Raw genomic sequence first — 17,136 nt, 5'->3', positions numbered from 1 at the left:
CTCCGGGAAGTATCTAGCACCGACACGTCATCTCAGAGGAACCGCTCCCATCTAAGTGAGTCTATGGGCGCGGTTACACGGGACCCTGAACTACTTCAGGTGAACATGTTTAAGTAAACACGTTTACAAACGCGAAAGTGTACGGTTACACGGTAGTTGCTGAAAAGTGTGTTTAGCTCTAAAACCGATTTTCTACTGTCAACGAATGACTGTGTTGTTGATCTCTATTTTGTAATTGTATCCAGAAAACGCGGGATTTTCTCACTTGTTTATACAGCATTATCAGCAGAAATTGAATGTGTTTACATATTGTTCAATATTTTTTTACAAATCGGGAATTCAAACAACATGCACAGTAACATTTTTAAACTTATTTTTTATTATTTTTTGAGCGAGAGTACCTATCTCAGTTTTAAGAAAATTAAGGTCAGGATCAATTAAAAAAAATATATATAATTATCTATTGATGTTTTTTTGTTGCATTCGGTGAAATATTACTCGAACTTGTGCCAGAAACACTTTCCATCTTGAATTTCTGCAAAGGACTGTTTATATTTTAACAGCCAATCAGAGGCTAATGTAGAAGATATGTCGATCTGAACTACTTTGCCAACCTGTTTAAGTTAAATGGGAAATGGCCTCGAACGAAACATGTTCAGACTGTGTGTAACCGCACTCAACAGCTGAACATGTTCACCTGAACTAGTTCAGACTCCCGTGTAACCGCACCCTAACATTGTCTTTACTTGTTGCATGATAAAATATCTTCAACCGCGAACTGGATACCTCGTGTACTGCCCCTGCCCAAGTGAGCCAACCGACACTTCAGTTCACATCTCGACCACTGTCTGGCTACTCGTTGCCACGAACGGGACTGTGCCCAAACTTTAATTTCTGTACATCTCATATTGAACCGCGAACCCCAACATGTAACCACGGAATGGTGTTAATTAAATCTAGTTAACATCAACCATGAAAATAATAAAATAAAAATTTTAATGTACCATGTTTTTATAACGGACTAAAAAGTATAAAATAATTGAAGTGAAACTTCTAATGCGACTTCCAACAAGGTTGCGTTAAACGTTTAACGCTCCTGGGGAGGGGGAATAGAAAGAGACAGAGCGAGAGTGAATGCGTGGCACTCGAACGCATGCGCGTAGTATACCTGTTACAGGCCAACGCAAGAGGGAGAGAGAAAGAAAGATACACAAAGGTAGAAAGTAGGAGAGAGAAAGAGAGTGAGTCGGTAGATCCCAAGCACATGCGCGTGGTATTCTTGCTATGCAGCGAAGTAAACTGTGTGAGCGTCGTGAAAACCAAAGGGGAACTACCATTGATGCAGTTTTTGCAAGAAATATTGAAAAAATAGAACTCAAACATTTCGTATCGTACTTTAGTTATCATAATCCCATTGTAAATGTTATAGATTTGGATATTTCTCCACTCGAAAATGATAATTAAAAGATGCGATCAATTGTGAATTGTAAGCAAAGTTAATAAAGTTTGTCTTAAAGAAACAATATGATTTCACTAAAAATCAATTTCTGCCCCTTCCTATTTTCATTTCCACATTACGAAATTTCACTTCTTCCGCGCGGAGGGACTCCACGCACTATTATTTATCTAATCCTTATTAAGGATAAAACCATATACAGATTTCTAACTTATTCTAAATTATCCTGAAAATTTATACTTGGCAACTTTTGATAGCTATTAAAATACTTGTAAGATTGAAAACAAAAAAAATGGGGCGCGTGCAGCAGATAATTGATGCATTAATAGCCCAACTAACAATTTTATTGCACCGCAAATAATGTGAACCGATAATTAAGTTATTTTATTGATAGCTATTCTCTACGCTCTTCATAGTTATGTATTGCATGTGCCCCATGTTTTTCGTTTCCTATCTTACAAGTATTTTAATAGCTATCAAAAGTTGCCAAGTATAAATTTTCAGGATAATTTAGAAAAAGTTAGAAATATATATGGTTTTATCCTTCATAAGGATTAGAGAAATTATTTTATACTTTTTAGTACGTTATAAAAACATGGTACATTAAAAAAGTAGTTTATTATTATTGTTTCTTGTAATTATTCCTGTTTTGCTTTATTGAAGTGGTTCTTTGTTTTAGACTTTCGTATTTTTAATTGTCTGTGTTACATTTATATTGTGTCTATGTTGTATGTATTTCTACATTTTTCTTCTTTAATATTTTTGTGTATTTTATGTATGGCGCCTACCACCTATGGCTAGTCAGCTGTCGATAGGCATGTTACTGCTTAAAATAAAGAAATACAAACTAACCAAACTGATCCTTCTTAATGCCCGTGTATCTCACTGTATTACAATGCGTTCAGTTAGTGCAGTATCATTAACAAAAATTAAATTATTTCAAAAAATCATCAATCTAATACATTCTGTTTGTGGGATGCTGAAAAAATTTCTAACAGTACTTGTTGAATTTTATAAATGCGTTTCAAAATCGAACATATTTAACTCATAGATCTTTGTCAAAGTTATGTTAATTATTATATATTGTTATTTTCCACAGGGATTTGTGTCATGATGCTTGGACAAAGTTGAGGTTATCCCCTATGTTTGGTTGTATCTGCCCAAACAACCACATGAAGCGACGCTGCGATAGGATATTCACCACAGTTAACCACAATCCTTGTGTCGGTAAGTGTAATAAGTGTTTGCATTGTGTAGTGCACTAATGTAGACTTCCGTTTGAACACATTTGTGGATGCCAATATAAGTGTCACTCGTGTACTTCAGCGCAATAAATCTTTTATAAATGGTAAATGTTTAGAATGTTATTCACTTGGATATGTGGTTACCATTACAGGAACTTAAATTAATGATGTAATTTATTAATCAAGCAAAATTTATTTCGTAATAGTGTAGAAAATTAATTAATTTTTAATCATAAACACAAACACACACGCACTGCATACAAACACAAGCAAATGCACACACACACCTATTAACACGTGCATACATAGGCTAAAGTTAAGGAATTATGTGAAAGACTTGAAAAAATACCTATAAATCTAACCGAACATGTCCTTAAGTAATTCTGAAGTAATGAAATAATCTCTTTTTGAAGTACCGTGTGAAAATATATCGATAAAACTTACCGAAAACAAAAAAAATAAAATAAACTATCATAAAAAAGCAGATAATTTATTTTAATCAAGTTTTTGCGTTCACGAACATGGTGGTGAAGATAGATGCTGATTATCAGGTGAGCGATCCGGAGGTTTGACCTGAACATTTTCACGGCGTGACCAAAGCGGTGGCTTGCCGTTGCCTTCCGCGAGTTAGAAGCGATCCCCGGGAAAACGAATTATTACTTATGAAAAATCCCAGTCCCAGTGTGGAATTGAACCTGGGACTCTTAATCCACTGATTCAACAAGTCGGACATTCGGGATCGTCATTGTCTGAGAAACACTTAAAATGTATTTCAAAATAACCCTGACATCGTAATGCCGGTGATTCCTTACAGGATAATAAGGCGAAACCACCAAGAAAAAATATTTACAGGAAATTTTAAAAAGAAACATTTAAACCTTGATAAGGAAAAAAAGACGAACTATTTCCCTATGGCAATGTTTTTACGCATGTGAAAAAAAAGTTGATAAGTGTCATATTCCTTCATAAATAAAATGGCGGTGGCCTGTTTAGTTCGCATATAATATTTTTAATACTAAATTCCAATACGTATTTGGTGGAATACTACCAACCAGTACATTTTAATGAACCAGAAAAAACAGCCTTTTTTTTGTTTTGTCACAACACACTCGATTAAGAAATTTTCGTTCAATGCAGATCCTTGTCGCAAACGTTATATTTGAACTATCTGCCAGTAGGCAACACGCACTACACACAATATGCGAGGGTTATATTACACCAAAGGGACATCGTTGTGAATGAGCAGCAGTGTAATGCTATGGTAAAATGAACATGCAACATTATGTTTTTATGTTAAATTGTTTTAGTGAAGGATTACACATACAACTTTACAACAGTGCAATGGAGAATATCGAGTCGCCGCAATAGCAAAATTGTAGTCCACCTTATTTAATACCAAAATACTCATAAAAAATTTGAATAGTAATAATTTACTTGTTTATCTCAGCTGCAAGAATTAATAAATCCAAATAATAAAGACAAACGTAAAAAAGGTGAAATTAAACTATTTAACACTGATTTTACCGATTGTTAAAAAATTACTTTTCAATGTAAGTCGACGTCAAGTTGGGAGAGAAGCCCCAAACATAAACTATTTATTATATTTTGGTTACCGTTGTAAACTTGTTAATTGTTTCTGTTTTCACTATACAACGGTATGGTAAGTTTGTAAAATCTTCATAGTAAAATAGTAATTGCACATTGCTTGCATTTTTTATGTTATACGTATTTAGACGCGTTGAGGATAACATTTTTAGTAAGCAACGAAAACTCGATAAATTGCGCGCGCACCACGGACGGAAGTTTACCGCGATGAAATAAATCTTAAGCGCAAGCGCCACATGCCGACGTAGTCCAGACAGCAAAACGCGTGTGGTGGCATTAACCTGTATGTATTCGCTTACATGTAAATCGGGGGACGTTTAAAGCGTATCGGTGTGCCAAATAAATATTTTTGGTAACAAAAATATTTTATAAATATCTTACACACTTTAATAACCAAAAAAATAAATAATTGTGAATTAAAATACGTTTTATACTGAAATAACATTATACAAAGATTGGTTGTCTGTAAAGTCGGTTTACGGACGATGGTTTAACGTGACAACATCATAACAAAACATTGATGAAATGATTGCATACTTTTATGAATAAAATTGAATCATTTTTATTGAATTATCACTATTTTTTATGGATACAAAGAAGGAGTGAAATGAAATCTACAATTTAATTGATAAATTTACTTTTATTTGCACTCATTAATTCAAATATGTTTATTGCTTTAACGAAGAGATTATTTTAACTATAACTTTTTTTTGTACATGTTTGCTATTTAACTTCTTCCAATCTGTGTTATTCTGTTAAGAATAGGACGATGATAGGAAAAGTAGGAAACGAATGGGAGTGTTTCAAGTTTAATGTGCCTCGAAAAAGTCAAATCGATGGTTGTTCCAATCGAGTGGAAGAGAGATAGATGCAGTGCAAGCGTACAATGAGCGTAACGGGACACAGCGTAACAGGACAATGTGCGTTTCGGGACACTTTTTCGTGCGTGCAGCCGGCGTTCATCGATTTATTAGACGTTGTCACGTCAAAAAAGTTTACGTTCATTTTCGACATGTCTGTGTAGCTCAGTGATAGTCTGCCTTGGGATTCTGAGGCACACGGGGTGTGTGCATGTGAGTGCGTTCGACATAACGTGACTACTTTTCGTTCCGTGTGGTTGCAGACTGTTTCAGCTAGGCTCTGCCTGCATGCATATACCAACATACACACCGCCATGTCATCATGTTAATATGGATGTGTATACACCTACAAAACGCGTCAACACGATTTTTGTGATGAGTCAAACACAAAGCCATTGGTCATGAATTCACACAACTTGATGGACGAGACATAAAGGAAGACGAACTGGTGGCTGTTCAGATAGCGGTCATATAGATAGGTATGGCCAGTTACCTTCATTCTATGTCCGCTTAGTGAATCTCGCGGCGGCCTGCGAACTAACAGCGCTAGTAGTAGTGAAACCCATTATTAACCTTGTGTTAATTGGGAGGTTCGTATAAAAAAAAGTGAGCATATTATTTAAAACTCTGTTTCTTTTTAAATTTCGGTTACAGTTTAGGATTTTAAATTTTATTTGGAAGATTTGTATGGGTTAAATTCATAGCAACAACTTGTCACTTTGCCGCAATTGTCAGTTAAAAGTTGTAGTGATGGGAATGCGGATCCCAAACAAACTGGGATCCCCCAATAAGAAAGCACGTTTTAAAAATTAATTGCAAATTTTAATGAAGAATATTTGTTTGCTATATTTTTTAATCTTCAAGCAAGTGTAATTTTTCAAATGTGATTTTTAAGATAAAGTAATTCTTTTTCATGTAAATAAGCAGAAGTTCGTTTTGTTTTGTCATAACCTAAAGCCCAAAATATAGGCCTACTGCTTTTAAATTTAGTGTTTGTAATCAAAAGCTTTGTTTAAAATTAATCGAATTTTTAGGCATTATAATTAATGGATTGTATTATCTTTATTCAAAAGAGTGCTAGTTTTAAATTGTAATTTTAAAGTTTTACTTTGTGCCCAGAATGTGACTTTCGAATTGAAATTCATTTTGAGACATTACTTTAGTGTGTTAAATTTATAGTTTTTTTTATTAAGAACTTAAAATAATTTTCACTTTCACTTATGGTTGCTGCAAAATGTTAATCCATGTCATGCTTGTAAGGAAAGCCAATACATGTGGTGGATTACTTTACAGATGGCGTTATATAAGAATAGTAACATAAATTTATCACAAAAATTAGAAGAAACACGGCAGTTTTGAGCCGTAACCTTCATTACAACCAGTTGCACTAAACGAGGCATTCTCTTCCACCACTTCAGCTAAAGTGGCAAATGCTGATAAATTTTAAGGCATTGGTACGGATTAGGAACTTATCAAGTACCCAAACGAATGAAAAAAATACTAATATGTAAAAAAAAGCGCGTGTTGCTCAGTACATGTGATAGAATTGAAACTTATTTGGCAATCCAAACCTCGAATCGTAAGTATATCGTAAGGGGTAAAACGGCCTAGAGAGAGAGAGAGAGAGAGATTAAGAAAGAGAGATAAAGAGATAGAGAAAGAGATAGAGAAAGAGAAAAAGAAAGAGAGAGGTCAATTTTCTAAACAAATATGTATTAACAAAATTATTACTCACTTCAAAATAACAGCTCAGGATATCAATAATTATTCAATAAATATAGATTAATTAACAATATTATCTAGTGTTTAAATACTCACACCATAAAGAAAATTTGTTTAATTAATATTAAAGCTATGATTGATTATAATAAATTTGTTTTTAATTTAATATTATAATATATATGTTAGATGTGTTCAAGCATTCTAATAGATTGAATTTGAAGTTTTGCAAATATCACTTTATCATAGAGTTATGATGCAACAGATTCTGCATTAATAGGCATTGTTAATGTTTTGGGTCGAATGAATGAACAATGACAACATGTACGCCGCTCCGTGACGCGATAACTAAACGGCACGGACCTACCTCACGGTTATTCTTTACATTATAAACACATTGCCACGAATTGAAAATAAAAACAATTAATATTCCACGCATGGGATTTGTTTAAACGTTTTTAAACTAGCCTATTTTTAGTTGGAATTAACATTTTCACACGCTCTTGGGCTCATAGTTATAATATGGTGTGTGATTTAGTTAATAAAATAATAATTCGTAACAAATAATTACCGTGTCAAACTAAAGCCTGAAAAGCATTACACAAGCAAAATATTTTTAGTTTCACAGCTAAAACAATTCTCATATAACATTGTTTAACAATTCTGATTTACATAAGTAATTAAAAATAATACCCACTTGAAATAACACAATTTTCTTGCAAATATGGCCCGTGGCATGGCGCACAACAATAAGCTCAAACCCCGTTGTGTTGCCCTCCGCCCAAATACTCCCTTGCTAGATGCCAGCAAGTCGGATGGCGTCAGGCGCAGGCGGGTCCCTACCGCCGCGACCCGCCTATCCCTGCAGCTTAGCAGTGTTCAACCTGAGCCGCACACCACCACGTGGAGCCCTCTGAAGGGAATGGGGTCCGATCAGTGTTTTCACCATCCGCAATCTTTTAGCGTCAGAAATCGTTTTACAACAATGTTTCACGAAATCGTTGATTGAAATTCGGGCTTGGAATTTTACTTCCATCGCGCCCAATTAAGTTTCACTTCAAAAATTACAAAAATTGAGACGGAATTAGGAATACTGTCATATTACACACGAAATGTCCATTTAACGCAATAATAACAATGGGCTGAACTACCACTAGCGCCTTTAGTTCGCAGGCCGCCGCGAGCTTCACTAAGCGGACGAGACACGCCAAGGAAAAGAATAGGGAGATCCCAGACCTATCTATATGACCGTTTAGATGAACGGTCGCCAACAATGCGTTTTTCTCATGTTGACTTCCACGGCACACTGAAAGAGGATCATGCGAACGACTGGCGGTACATCCCAGATTCTAACAGCATCAGGTGATACCATTTTAGCTGACATTGTAATTGACCTAGACAACCTCAAAACGTGAGATCAACCTGCCTGTTGAAGTTAGAAATGACACCGTACGGTGAAGTCTTGCCTTAAACTGACAAGCTCTGTTGGGGGAGGAGGGACATTGCACCCCGTCGCGACACACGCGGGTGACCTGCCCCATTGCACAGCGTCGCGACACACTTGCCATGGCCAGGCGCTCACGGGTCAAGTGCGCGACACGGCTCCGGCCAAGAACGGCACAAGCAACACCGCAACGCCTGCTTGCAAGCTGTGCCCCCATCCGGAAAACACCGACAGGCGAAAATTCTGCCGGTAGTTCTGGACAAAAAGGTTACCATTCAGCGAATACTGTCACACTCGCCACGCTTGCTGGAGCAAGACATTGTGGAGGTAAACACTCACAGACAGCGTCAAGGAAGTTATTGCAGGAAACATACATAGATGCACGAATCGGAGAAATGGAACACAAAGATGGGGGGATCGATAGGGAAATGTGGAGACAAACAAAATGCAAGGAAAAAGAGAGTACTGAGGATTTGCATGGTGTAGGACGTAAAGAGAAAAAAAAATACGTCGTAACAGACGTAGCCCCGATTAAATAAAATTGTCCCGAAAAGCCCTCAATCACAAAGAGATCATTATCAGTAGGTATATATAGTATGTCCTGGTGCATCGGCTGATGGCTGGGGATCCGGGGATCCGCGGCCGCCATCTTGGATTACGTCACTTCCGGCCGCCATCTTGGATTACGTCACTTCCGGCGGCCATCTTGGATTACGTCACTTCCGGCGGCCATCTTGGATTACATCACTTCCGGTGGCCATCTTGTATTAGGTCACTTCCGGCCGCCATCTTGGTTTACGTCACTTCCTGCGGCAATCTTGGATTACGTCACTTCCGGCCGCCATCTTGGGTTACGTCACTTCCGGCCGCCATCTTTGATTTGTCTTTAACCTTTGACCCCGACGACCATTTTGTTTTCTAGAACATTCCACCTTATTATGACGTCATGTCCGCCATCTTGAAAATCCTTATTTATTATCCGATTTTAATTTAAAAAAATAAAAATTAATAATTTAATTTTAATTAAATGTTACAATTATCTAGCACCACACTCCTATACATTACTTTTACATCATCGAGTGCCCCACTCTTCTACATTACGATTACATCATCGAACACCCCACTCATCCCTGTCGCAATTTTTCGTAACACCACCATCTTTAAAATAAATTTATTATAAAAACAATAATCTAAACCATTATCGTCTGCTGGAGGCAGCCATCCTGGATTCCGCCATATTGATTTCATCCGATGATGTCATCACCATCCTAAAGCACCTTAGTGTATGTAAGGCCGACTTTCTATCCCGTACCAATGTTGTTATGATCCTTATAGACCATAAAATCCTCAGTCATTTTGTTGTTGTGACAACCATTTAATCTTAAAGGCATAATCATTTGCAGGTTTTAACTAACATATATGTTATTATTTCATTGCTGCGGATGCGATAGTTAAAGTAATTATAATTTTAAAAAATATAAATTTATTATTCCATATTAGCGGACCAGAAATTTTTCAGAGTCCGTGTTTGCGTACTTGTGTTTAAAAGCTGCATGGAAGCAGATATTTTAATGTTTGCGTATATATCCACCCCCCCCCCCAACTACCCTTAAAATTTTTAATGAAAGAAAAAACACACGTAGCTTTAATCGTTCACGGGAATATTATGCTACAAACAAAAATACCGATTCACATTTGTACCATATGATGGAGTTACAACACTCACCTCAGCCATTACCTACTGTCGCTACGAGCAAAGCCATTACCTACTGCCACTACGAGTTGCACTTCATATCAAATGAAAATAGTATTTTTTTTAGTCGTGGCAAGAAGTCGAAGTAAATAAAATATCAAAAAAATATTTAACACTATTTAATAAAAAAAAACACACAATCCTTCGCACCATCTTCTCCCCCTTGTTAACAGAATAGGTACCGTTCAGAAGGCGTTACCGACCCTCTTCACAACACCCCGCTCCGCAGTACTTTCCATACTAGCATCAAATACTTTGCCCACACAACTATACAAGCACCACACAGCTCCAAAGTCGATAATTGAGGAATAAGCGCCTAATATTCCCCCTTCACAGCAGCAATATCCTCCACAGTCAGACTGGAGGTGTTCACAGGTACATCTGCGATGTCTTCCCTGGACTCTTCGTCTTCATCCATCGCAAGAGCTTCTTCCCGTCCGCTAGCCTCCTGAAAGCACGCATAGAACTCATCCTCAACAATCTTCTCATAGGTGGCCCGACACATCTTACTAGCTCTGTTGATAACTACGAATGATACATCTTAAGGCTGCAATTGTTCAACTGTCCCCACCCCTCTACCCTTTCTATTGCAGTCCTGTTCGTGCGTGCCAAGAACACACTTCACTGACGCACGGCCTTTGACGTCAGCAGACCTACCCCCTCCCCCTCACCCTGATCCATCCACGCCCCAAATAGCTGCGTCATTTAGACCTGTCGCCACGCGTCCCCAGCGTCCTAATACCATTTTAAGCACCTTCGACGAACATTCCGACCTCTGGTAACTAGTGAAAAGTTTCAAACAACACATGAATAAATACATTTTTTATTTATTTTAGACTTGCATTTATTGATATAAAAATTTACAACATTTCAAAACATTAAAATTTATATGGCATCAGTAGATTTTATCCAACTGATTTTCACATTTATCGAATCCTAGCCACTTCACAAACAAGGCATCATCTTTCTAATCTATCAATTTTTCTATTTAATAATCGCTTGGGTACTTGGTAGGCTGAATTTATTCCCCATAGAATCCGCCACGTATCACCGAACCTCGTAAATCTTCCAAGTAGTAACATCACGGAATATTTATGTCAACCATTTATAAATACATACAAAATATTCAATTTTAGCTCTAAGTTTTATCACACCTAGTTTATTTGCATCAAAATAAACAGTTTCCAGGAGTGAGTTATCTTTTACATTAACAGGCACCATGCCAGTTTTTCTGTATTTTCTGTAACTTATAAATTCACATGTAACTCCGTTTTGCTGCGAATTCCCTTCACATGACTTCCTTTAGAGCAGGAATAAATTAATCATCCACCCATCCTTTATCTCGGTGAACATAGTTGAATTATTTATTTCGAACAAGGCTAGAAGACTTCTTGGCTACAAAGCTACAAGCTACAAGGTTCCAATCGGCTACGAGTCTACAATACTACCAGGCTACAAGACCACGAGGCTACAAGGATACATCAAACACATAGAAAAAAATCTGGGTATAAAAATACCAACTCAGCAAATTTAAAGCCTACTGTAGAGCAGAAATATCCCTGAAATATGTATTTTATGCTTCCTACAAGACCAAGGGGTTTTGAACCATTACATATTCAGCCCTGGCTACAGGCTTGACAACACACATTCAATGAAACGGGCACACATTTGGATAAAACATTCAACTCAGTAGGATACGATATCTAGGATACATTAACTAAAATACTAAAGGAAACGATAGGATCCAGCTCAAGCCGGCTACAATGCCTCCAACCACATTTGGCTCCAAATGATTTTAGTTACAATGTAGCACGTACCCGACACAATTGACGGAAAGACGTTATTATGACTCTCCATTTTGTTAGTCATTTATTACGTATTTTACATCTTTAAGTTAGAAGTTGTACTACGAGAACCCAACCTCAGCTAGAAATTAGATCACAATAAATAAAACAAACTTTTTTATCCAATTTTGTTTTTCACTTTTATACACATGCAGACAAAACAAGTTATTATTGTATGTAGCATGCATTTCTTATTTCACGAAGTATAGACCATATTTGTTTGGTATTGGGTAAATTTTCTTCATTTTTGCGAGGCAAGTAGAAGTCTTAACCTATCTACCAATAGGTTAGAATATTTCCATGTGGCATAATAAATATCTTCGGCTTCTAACATCTTACGTAAATTTTCATTACTAATACTTTTAAGACCTCTAAAGTTCCGTTTTTAATACCAGCCTCAAAGCCATTAAAATTGTAATCAACCCACTGACCATCATAAGCCTAATCTGAATAATTTAGTTTAATAAGTCGTTTCCATAATTTTGGTCTCAACACTTTATCACAGTATTCGATCTTGTGAGCTTCAAGTTCTTAATCATAGACTTAGTTCTTGTAAGCTTCAGGTGAATCATAGCAGTCTTCGACATTTTCAGCTAAGGCTGTTCTAAAGTGCTCTCAATTTCATGGAGGCGACTAGAACTTGGTGTAAAAATTTTTTCAACTACCCATGAAAATGCTACTTTCTTCGTTAACTTTTAAATCCAAATAATTAACAAGACCTGGGATAGTACTATTAGAATCATCATCTTCACATTTCTCGTGATCATTATAGTCGTCTAATATTTTGCTACCATTTCACTCCCTTGCTTTTATAGACACACAATTCTAAACATTAACCAGCCTTGTTTAACCAGACCTCAAGGGGGAAGAGAATCATGTTACAAACGAGTGTTTCTCGGCTGTATTTAGCCTATTTAACGAATGAGTAATGGATATTTTTATTCAAGTACCACCTGATTAAAATGCGGAAATTTCTTATTTGGTGTCAGGAATTGACAATACAAACGGATATCTCTCAATATATTCCAAGACCAATACAAAAAATAAAACTTAATAAAAGATATATGACTCAAGAAAATCTGGAAACACATTCCATTAAATTAATTTATTAACTCAGAATCATTCCTCTAAAAGAATACAGATGTGTTTTTTACTAATGTGAACACACATTTAAACACTAATACTCTTATTTCAAACACAATTCATCATATTTCAAACACATCTCAGCATATTTCAAACAATTATCCACACAATTCACAAAAACTGCATATTTAAAGACCAAGAACAGAAGTTTGAAAGATGTTCTTTTCTCTTCTAGAGCGACTCGTGATGTTACAATCATCTGGTTTTCGTCGATGCTATAGATGTTTATGCAGGCACGAGGATTCTGTTTCTCTAACAGAGGTATCTGGCGAAGTGGATTGGGATACTCGTTGTTAGTGAAGTTGAACTTCCCCTCCAAGTCATTGTAGCACTGATTAACATGCTCAGATGCTCACCCGCATTTAACTTGACCAGGATTGCACACTTAAAATGTATGTACTCATCTAAGTATTTACAGATTGACCACCGCATATTTTTCTTTGATACAGGTAGGTATTTCGATGTAGGAGCTAGCTCGAAGTGGATCAAGCTTGTTAATGTGTAGTTGTAGTCGCCAGACAAAGACCATCCGGACCCCTTTCATAATTAGTATTCTTCCTCTTTTACATATCTTAAAGATGTATTCAGTAATGACATCCTCCACTTCACGAACTGCAAAGAGTGGAACATTCGTGGTTATGAAGGGCCTCTTGTCTTCACACGTACCCATTGGCTTTTCACAATTGCACTCAAGCACGATGTAATACTTGAGTGGACCATCCTCTTCAATTTCCTCTAGAAGTTGGCTTATTAGTTTAACCTTGATAGAGTCCAAGTATGTACATGTGTCCTTGACAGAACTGGTATTATTTTCTACCACACAAGTCTTCAAGTTATCCCATATTCCCACTTCTGCAATGATGAAGTAGTGGATGTTGACCAAAACCCGCCTCTGTTACCAGCAATGTTCGGCTGGTGCTTGGCTTAGGTATGACTACAGGCTTAAGCGCTGCCATTCTCTGCTTCTTAGTTAATAGTGGATCAGGACACTTGCACGCTTTGGTATGTGCTTTCAACTTACCAGCCCTGGCGAACACTTTAGCATAGTTCCCACACGAATACATTTTATGGCTAGGGTTGAGACCGCAAGCCGTCTTCTCATGATGTGTGACATGGCTGGAGTTTTCGAAGGTTTTGAAGCAGAAGCTACACCAGGTTGACTGAAGTCGTGAGGGCAGCACCCGTACATGTTGTAAGATATTACCGCAATTTATCACTGCGAGCAACCATCTTTCCACACAGATGACACTGCTTGAGGTCATGCTGCTGGTTGCCAGCACACTGACGTTCATAACGGTAGCAGTTATTAGCTGCCATATAGGTAGCAGGGCAGAAATGTCATTTCTGCATGGTTGATGTCATCACAACAATCGGTAGTCTGTGCTCAATGCACGGAACACACGAAGGAAGCCCGACGTACGGAGAACTATAACAGAAGTCTTAAGAAAACAATGTAGCTACCCATTACATGAAAATGTTTGCATACATAACTTCAAACCTACAAAATACAGCTTTAACAAACCAATCCTTAAGTTAGCACTACCTTACCCCGAAAAAAATCTAAAAAATCACTAAAATGTTAAAGTACTGTAACTGACAAGTTACACAGAAGTATTAAAAAAATATTCAAAGTCCTGGTAACTGGTAACTTTTACAAATTTTTAAGTACATAGAAGCATTTAGCTCAAAAATATTCAAAGACCACACAACAAATGTTTAAGTACACAGAAGCATTTAGATGAAAATATTCAAAGCCCTATATAGTTACATTTTCAAACAAAATATTAAGTACACAGAAGCATTTAGCTCAAAAATATTCAAAGTCCACACAACTCCCTCTCCACACAAATGTTTAAGTACAGAGAAGCATTAAACTGAAAAATATTCAAAAGTCCGCACAGCTACATTTTCACACAATAGTTTTAAGTACACAGAAGAAGCTAGCAGAAAAAAATGTTCAAAGTTCTGATAGCTAACAAAATTACTTAAAAGATCATATAGATAGCTATCTAAAAAAGGGAAAAAATGAATACACAGCCTCAAATCCACTCATTTACACGAAATCCAAAAAATTAACCCACAAACTACAACTAATCATACTAACCCTCATTATAACAAAGAAGCCCCTTGCTTGAAACCAACCAAACATAAAAATTGTTACAATTTTAGCACAAAACGTAGCTCATGTGCAGGTTTTCATAACTCCTGAGTTTCGGTAGGTATGTGATGTGTGCAGGGGTATGGGGTAAAAACATGTAGCAACCATGCAACAAGTATGATTAACCTCTATAGCTTTGACCAAGTACAACCACTTTTGGCTTTGCCAATTAGAGATGGGGTCGCGAGGTACTTTCACAATCTTGACTCATCTCTCAAAAATGTCTGAGAGCCTGAGCTATCCACAACAGTCTCAAGCAATTCACGGCATCGTGGACCCATGAGTCCATCAGCACACAACCATTATCTACACACACAGTTAAACTTCTGCATGTCAATACTTGACATGGTAAATGTTATAGTTGTGAAAGGAAATAGTTAGAAAAATTGAAATCCAATACTTTTTTGGATTCAGAACATACACATATACTAGACGCAACATAACTCCGAGCCTGGGTGACGGTTAGAAAATCGTTGTGTGTATGTGAGTCCCGACACTGGAGAAGGCAGACGTGGCGCGGCAGTGAGAGATAATGCGTAACTTGATAACAGGGGCTACACGCTACTGCACAGAGTGAAAACTTAGTCCTTCGGTGAAATCCGACGAATACGTTGGTACTTACTAAACGTTTTCGTTTACAGTTTGGATCTGAGGTTTGTATGCATGTAGTGTATCACTTTTGTTCAGAGCCAGTGTTACATATGTAGTGCAGTACTTCAGTAAAGTACAACTTTATACATAAAATGCCTCCAGTGTTGTCAAAAGTTAAGAGTAAAAAACTGCACTCGCAGGCGCGGGAAATCGTCTATAACGTTCTGCAGTTTATGGAAAATGAAGCGCGATTGCAGGAACCTTCCACTTCACTAGAGAAAGCACAGCTGAGAACAGCAAATGCGACGGGTGTGTCTCGCACGACTGTACAAACAATATGAAAAATGGCTCACCGAACAATTAATACAAAATCTTCCACCAAACATTGTTGTTGTGTTAGATAATCACAATGTAAAAATAAATAAAACACCCACCTCCAGCTCGACAAAATTGGAAATGCAGCAGTGGTTAAGTAAGGAGAATATTTCCTTTACTAGCGACATGCTCAAACCAAACTTGTATAACCTCATAAAGGAGCACAAACCTTCGCAAGTGCAGTACTCGGCAGACATACTATTGGTAAATAGTGGCCACACATTACTTCGTCTGCCCCCTTATCATCCGGATTTGAATCCGATAGAAAGCATATGGGCTAAAGTTAAAGGAGAAGTCGCTTCAAGAAATGTTACTTGCAATTTGGCAAATGTAAAAAAAAAAAACTTTGCGAGGAAATATTTAACCGAATGGGTCCAGAAGATTGGATACCGATTTGCAATCACGCCAAGACACTCGAGAACGAATACTGGGATAAGGATGTGCGTTTTGACATTGAAATTGATAAAGCGATTGTTCAGTTAGGTGATGCAAACAGTGACAGCAGTGACGTTTACACATCAGACTCTTCGGATGGAACAGTCAGTGGCGTTGAAGAACTGAGGTAGTGCTTGGAACGTCAGTGGTAAGTGGTCAATGTTTTCTGCTTTTCTCTACCTGCTGTGCAAGGTCGCCGTATCTGCTTATACCCCCTCCTCATCCACCCGACCCCCCACACGTGTTGCAGTCAACACTTCTCATGTGTGACGTAGCTCAAGCTCGGAGTTATATTGCGCCTAGTGTACATGTGTGAAACTAAGCATGGGACTTGAGCGAAAACACTAGTTGCTCACGAAACATTTTGTGTAAATAACTTCATACCTACAAACCCACTTTAAATCCATAATTCATAGTGATAAATTATCAAACCAACCCACAACACCATCAAATTATTCCGCACATTAGCATGTTGCAGCTACCCCCACCACCCTTTGAATTCAATCTAA

At 37.3% G+C, this 17,136-nt stretch overlaps 1 protein-coding gene across 3 annotated transcripts in view; it reads left to right on the top strand.

The window, feature by feature from the left end:
- Positions 1–17,136, top strand: part of LOC134529683 (uncharacterized) — a 236,620-nt gene that overhangs the window by 113,245 nt on the left and 106,239 nt on the right. For all 3 annotated transcript variants that reach the window (XM_063364036.1, XM_063364038.1, XM_063364037.1), the window contains exon 5: positions 2,556–2,683. In XM_063364036.1, coding sequence (XP_063220106.1) covers positions 2,556–2,683 — 128 coding nt within the window. The remainder of the gene's footprint in view (positions 1–2,555; positions 2,684–17,136) is intronic.

The sequence above is a fragment of the Bacillus rossius genome, chromosome 2, assembly GCF_032445375.1.
Source record: "Bacillus rossius redtenbacheri isolate Brsri chromosome 2, Brsri_v3, whole genome shotgun sequence".
NCBI classification, from domain to species: Eukaryota; Metazoa; Arthropoda; class Insecta; order Phasmatodea; family Bacillidae; genus Bacillus; species Bacillus rossius.
The sequence above is the reverse complement of the archived record's forward strand: the minus strand, read 5'-3'. Positions and strand labels throughout refer to the sequence as shown.